We start from the raw sequence: 6,879 nt of genomic DNA on the forward strand, positions 1-6,879 counted from the left end.
AGAAATTTGCTTCCTTCTTGGAGCATCTCAGCAGCAGAACGATCACTGTGTGGTGGGGGCCTCATACTGACTTTAGGTGAGCAGTCAGCAGAAGTGTTACATCATTTTTATTTTGCTACAGGGAAACAGAAATAGAAGAGCTTAAAGCTCAGCTGGGACGGATGAGGGAAGACTGGATTGAAGAAGAGTGCAATCGTGTGGAGGCAGAGCTAGCCTTAAAGGAAGCAAGAAGTGAAATTAAACAACTTAAGCAGGTTATTGAAAGCATGAAAAATAGCTTGGCTGAGAAAGACAAAAAAATTCAGAAATACTTCACAGACATAAACATTCAAAACAAGAAACTGGAATCTTTGCTGCAAAGCATGGAGATGGCTCAGAACCACTCTGTGAGGGATGAGCAGTGCCTGGAGTATGCGAGCGACTCAGAGGGGAAGCTGTTATCATTGTGTGCCACCCTGCCCGACAGCCCCATCACGGAGGACCAAGGTCTGGAGGAGGTGGCAGACAGTGATCTGCTTCTTGGTGAGGACAGAGCTACCGGGACTGACTCATCTGGAGAGAGTTTGACCACCACAACCTCTGAGTTGAGTGATCCAGCTCCCTTCAGTGCTGCTGTAAATGAAGAGATGCTTGAAATCATTCTGGATGGAAAGCTAACTTATTGCCAGGAAGAAGCAAAAAGCAGTATGATGGTGGAACAGGCCATCCAGACTGATGTGGTGCCATATAGCTTGGATGTAGAGCAGCTCATTCAAAACATCTTCAGAGCTCAAGACACCTGTCCTCTAAGCCCACCTTCTTCACTGAAGGATCTGGGTGAATTTTCTCTTGGAAGCTTCAGTGATTCTGGTATCATAGTGGACTTAACCCCAAGTGATCCCAATTCTGCCATCCTTTTGTCTCCTATGGAGTCTCCATGCAGGAAGGTGGAGCACAGAGTTAATGAAAACCGTTTCATGAAAGAACTTGATTTTACAGAAACTCATGATGATGAAGCCTTTGAGTATGTTAATACAGGAATAAAGAGGAGATACTGGAGCAGCAGTCTCCTTGGGGATCTTCTGGCTGTAGCAGCCCCTGTTGTACCAACTATTTTGTGGGCTTTGAGTACTCAGAGAGGAGGAACAGATCCTATTTACAATATTGGAGCATTGCTTCGTGGTTGCTGCCTGGTGGCCCTGCACTCTTTACGCCGAACACCCTTCAATATCAAAACCTAAAGTCTACTCTGGCACCAACTGGCTGAGGCAGAGAGAAAGAGGGATGAGATGGATTATAAAAGATTACTGTATATTCTGGCAGAGTCCATCCTTTGCTTTTGACTATTTAATTTGCACTATAAATCAGTTAAAAACATGTTCCTTGTTTCAAAATAAAAAAAATAAGCTGAACCTCTTACTTCCACAAGATGTTTTTAACAATACTGCTGTTTACAGAAATAGTCCCCCTGCTCCCAGGCATCATGTCCCTCCCCTGTGCTGGTGACTTTCTGGTGCCAGCACATCTGCACAGTGAACCTAACCAGAGAAATAGGAATTCAAGCCTAGTGCTCTTTCATGTTCCACTGCTGAGCCAGGATTAAGTTCAGTCACTCTCCCTGGATGGTTCACTGAGCAAATGTACAAGTACTTGGCACTGGCTCAAGGGTAGTGTGAGATGCACAAGGAACAAGTGGCTGGAGAAAGGTGGGGTATTTCTCTAGGCAGCACTAACCTTCCCTTAGGGTATCACACCTGTGCTCCAGAAAGCATGCTAGCGCTTTCCATTTGTTGTCCCAAGTGTCAATTCAATTTAGAGATAAAACCCGTGTTCCCCAGGCAGCTTCCAGCACATTGTTTGTGCCTGTCTCGTAGTGCTCTTCTCAATTGTGCAATTGCTTGAGCATTTCACTGGTCTTGTGCGTATACAGGGACTGTAACCAAAAATGTACATCGTTGGGAGTCTTAACGCTTGTTACAATGATAAGTATAGGCGTGGATACACTTTGGTTCTTAATGTTGTTTTAAAGTCTTTATGTATTGGAACCAGATAGTCTTTTGAGCCCTTTGAAATACTATGTATAAATGTATTGTGTTTTAACTTATTGTTTATTTAATTGCTTTATTGTAAATTACCTTTATAATCACAAGTTCAGTAAAGCATGATAGATATGTCAAACGTGTGAGTGTTTTACTGTAGAAAGGTATAAAAAAGTACCCCATTCTAGCTGAGCTGTCAGTACAGGCTGAGCTAGGGGAGGTACTATTCAAGGAGATCAGAATTAGACTGAGAAAACCTGACTACAGTTGCAAATGTAAGCAGTCACCAGGCTGATTAAAGGCTCCAGCAGGGCTGCAGTTGCACACACAACCTACTCTGCTGCCTCACGCTGGCTTCACAGATGCAAGTGACCCAATCTTTAACCCAGTGCAATCATCTGGAAACCTGGAACTCCTCAGCACTGCAACCCCAGAACAATACCAGTCTTTCTGGCATTTCACCCATCTGACAGTCATGTGGTCTCAGTGTGCATGCACACTGTGACCATCAAAACATTAATTCTCCATGTCCAAAACCCAATACTACCCAATAGACAAAACAGTGGGGTTTGTCTGGCTCCACCCAAGCTTTCAACCCCACCTCTGGCCATTTAAACCTCACTGTTTTCCCCTTCAGGAAAACAAGTGTAGTATTTCCTTGTGTGACCCAGAGAAGAAGGAATCCAGGGAAACCTGACAGTGCCATGTATTGCTGTGCAGCTTTTGGGAAGGAAGTTATGAGTACTCCACAAAGGAGTATAATTGGCCATGTGTGGGAAGCTTTTGCAACACTCAACAGGGTGATACTGATGCTTACAGAGGTGACTTGCACACCTTTCATGTCCCTGTGGTGCCTGAGTGGTGAATTATTTTTTGTTTGCAGCAGAGATTCTAGAGGCTTCATTAAGCATTACATTAAGGAAGAGAACTCTAACATATCATTTGAAGTAATATAAACCCCATCTAACAGAGATGGACAGGGGAGCATTTTGCTTACATTGCCATAACTTTGTCTTCCGTGCTCTCCCACCTTCTTAGGTGCCTGCAGCCATCTGGCTTGCCTTGTGACATATTACTCAAACGTCACTTTCAAAAGATTTTACATTACAGGGACACTAGGGCCAACATTACCAGTTGGAGATATTATCAATATAAATTTTACACAACCATGGACTTCCATAATTCCTGAATATCTCTTCTTGGGACTGAAACACATTACAGAGAATTTTATTCCTACATCAGAATGTCTGTGCAGAGCCAGGACAGCAGTATTTTATACCTGATGTTACCAACTTCATTACAATGTTGGATTTTTCTTTCACAGCCATTATTGTCTAAGTGATCTTTGAGTGACACTGAAATGCACCATAATTTAGAAGAAAAAGTGATCTTCAGTTCTAGATGCATTCACTGTTGACTTTGTGGGGAGTTTTTGCAGCAAGAGGCAACAAAGCGGCAAAAAACTACACTTACATTAAAGATGCCAATAGGCAGATCTCATAACCAGAACAATGTCAAAGTTTCTTTCTGCCTTTAAGATTCTTCAGTCAGTTCAATTCTCCTATGACATTTAACTACTGTGCTCATCGAGAGGTGACAGCATTCCAGTCACACTCCTGATAAAAGCCTTTGCTGTGATCTCTGTCTGAAATTCAGCTCACTTCTAAGCCTCCACCTTTCCTCCTCCACACTGCAAGGACATAGCTCAAGGTACCCTTTGTAAGACCACACCTGAATTACTATAATGCACCAGTCCCAGACTTTGGTCATTGTTTCACAATTCGTAGAGGATATGCCAGTTGTTGCTCCAAACATACCAAGTTCACTTTTTTCCCTCTAATATTACACTTAAGTCTTAGTCATATCTCATTGGTGATGTACACATCAGCCTCCAAACAGTTCAACAGAAACTCTCATCCTTTTTTTTCTAAATTTAGAAAATGCTCATACCCACACCTCTACCTCACTGGGAAGTCTTATCTCAAAACAGGCAGGTGAGGAGGACATGCAGCTCATACACTATAGATAAAAGAGTGAACACTTGAATTCGGGCTTAGGGCATAGCAACCAAATCAGCTTCTTCCTGGGCTGAGGGGATGCATGTTCATAATCCCATTATACATTTTATTTATAATCCAGGGACAAAAAAAGCCTTTCTTTCATATTCAGTTTAAGAGGTACCCAACATGCCCTGCTGCTGAAAATGTTGAGGCTCAGGCATTTGACTCCCTTTCCACTAGAGATTAATCTCTATCCTTCACAGAATCACAGAATGCATCAGGTTGGAAGGCACCACAACTGGTCATCCAGTCAGACCTCCTTTCTCAAGCAGGGAGCACATGGCACAGAATTGCAACCAGGCACTTCTTGAGTATCTTTAGGGGTGGGGAGACTACAACCCCTCTGGGCAATCTGTTCCAGTGCTTACTCAAGTAAGGAAGTTCCTCGTGTTGAGGTGGAACTTGCTGTGCATCAGTTTCTGCTTGTTGACTCTTTTCACCCTTCCTTATGTCCTTTTCACAAGGCTGTTTCCAACTTGCAATTACACATTTCTCCTTCCTTTCCCTGCAAATCAACTCTCTCTTAATCCCAAACTCCTGAAACTTATTTAGCTGTTTTACATATGCCCTATATAAGTGAATATTTCACTCCAAATCCCTTCAGACAAATGAGCACAGGACCTGGCAAGCACAAACAACTACAGCACAGTCAAGGAAAGGATTTTTCAGTCATCCTGGCAGGTCAATCCTCCACAGTCAAGAATATCAGTGAAAGCAATCAAGTCCAGCTTTCAGCCAAGAAAGAAAAAAAAAAACACATGGCCAACAACTAAAATATGAATGAGAAAAGGAGGAGCATATGGCAGTAGAAGGGAAAGACAAGAAATACATAAAGGGCTGTACAGGATCTTCAGAAAACTCAAACCAATCGAAAAAACGGTATCAGCAGCAGCCTCAGTAAGCTTAGCAAAAGTGTTTTCATATTTATCAAGGATAAAAAATCAGTATTTAGGAAGGAGGAAAGAAGAGACCACAGGAGAAAGACAAAACTGATACTAATGCATGAGTTATCACCATGCAAGAGACTTCCTTCAAGAGCAGAGTCCTCCCTACTGGCACCATGTCAACACAGGGCAGAGATGGGAGGAATCTCTAGAACAGCCGTGCTCAAATTTAGCAGGTAGATGGAAGAACAGCAAAGCAGTACACAGCAGGAGAGGAGGGAAAAGCAGTGCAGGAGTCCCACACAGAAGGTGGCAGAACTCAAGGGTTTTTAAAATGAATGAAGGCTCAATGATCAAATGTGCTTTCATTATGTACTTAAGGGGCTTTATTTGCAACTAACTCACCCACCTGCTGTTATTTTTAATAAATAGTATTGATTTACATCTACTTTATACTGTCTCAAAAATAGCAACAGTAATGACTAATTTTCTAAAAAATGAGACATAGCTTCTAATGATTTCAGGTTTAATAGGCAGTAGATAGCCAGTTTCCTTGCCCTGTGTCAGCAATAGTTAAAGAATTGTGACTGGTACCTCCTTGCTTCTTGAGTGCTGTTAAAAGAACAAACACAGATTGTTATTAAAGCTTATTCATAAACTTTCTCATCTTCCATCCCTTGCCAAATACTTTGGAGATGTAGCAGGAGCAATTTGCTTGCCATACTGCTGCAGTGAAGTCTGCACTTCATAATCTCTTCTACTCCAGCCAGAAGACTTGTGCAGAAATCATGCATGGCATTGTTGGCTTCAAAATATATTTCAAAATTTAACATCTGAAAATTACTGTCACATCAGTTAACCTCTGCAAGATTTGAACCTATGTGACAAGTATACTAAACATTTTTTTAAAAACTTTTAAAAACTTCTCTGGGAGTAAAGCCATTAAAATTAATTCTTACTGTGTTGTTTTCTAAATTACTTACACTCTAAGCAAAATTTGTGCCAGAACTTACTAGAACTTAGTTACAAATTCTATTTTTGTAGGCAGGAAAGATCTAGTCACATGCCCCCTCCTCCCCTTCCCATTCTCTTACAACTGACACTTCCTGTGCTGTCCCTGGATGAACAGGAAACAAGTCTTGAGTGCAAAATGTGCCGATGTCACCCACCTGTCATAAGGCAAGAAATCCATACAACCCACAAATCAAGGGTAATAGCAGCCACACAACAGAACCTGGGAAAAGCATTCACTGAAGCACTGGGCTGGATGAAGCACATAGACCCCAACCCCTCCCATCTATCTCCTTCCAGCAGACACTGAACATTTTCATTAAAGCACTGTTGCCTTCTACTGCACATACACCATTCATGCTTCACCAGGAGAATTACAAAGTAAACACATACAGAAAGTGTGCAAAAAATGGAGTTGGAAAAGTGCTTGTAACTGAACTGACAATTTTCACACTAGCTTTATTAGCAGAAGACACAATTTTTCTTCTCAATTACGCTAACTATGCAACAACTATAAGGTGTGAGGATTCCTATCTCTAGAAAGTTTAAGAATTTCTGCTAGAAATACAAATTTACCAATACAAGTAAATTACTAAAATGCTCCCTTACATTTGCATCAACCCTTTGTAGGCTGCACCACTCCTGTGTAGTGATGCCACTGCTGGCAGTCAATGCAGTGTCAAGTGTAAATGGGAGCATAGGAAGCTGCAAGTGACAAAGTGACAAGAAATCCAATTTCAGTGTTCAGCTGCATAACCCACCAGGAGCACATTTTGACTTGCAGGTCATCCATAATAAATTATTTTCTTCTACACAGTATGATCTCCCATGGAGAACTTTCAAGTGTTTACAAATACTTTCATAAAAGAGCAAAAGCAGACTTTTTATCAGGCAGGAAACAAAAGG

General features: G+C 41.7%; 1 protein-coding gene across 2 annotated transcripts in view; it reads left to right on the forward strand.

Moving 5' to 3' along the window:
• The window catches only part of SYBU (syntabulin), a 40,059-nt gene extending 37,902 nt beyond the window's left edge, over positions 1 to 2,157 (forward strand). For both annotated transcript variants that reach the window (XM_063173418.1, XM_063173426.1), the window contains one exon: positions 122 to 2,157. In XM_063173418.1, the coding sequence (XP_063029488.1) occupies positions 122 to 1,220 (1,099 nt within the window). In that variant the 3' untranslated portion in view covers positions 1,221 to 2,157. The remainder of the gene's footprint in view (positions 1 to 121) is intronic.
• The last annotated feature ends 4,722 nt before the right edge of the window (positions 2,158 to 6,879 follow it).

This window comes from Melospiza melodia, chromosome 1 (assembly GCF_035770615.1).
Source record: "Melospiza melodia melodia isolate bMelMel2 chromosome 1, bMelMel2.pri, whole genome shotgun sequence".
Taxonomy (NCBI): Eukaryota; Metazoa; Chordata; class Aves; order Passeriformes; family Passerellidae; genus Melospiza; species Melospiza melodia.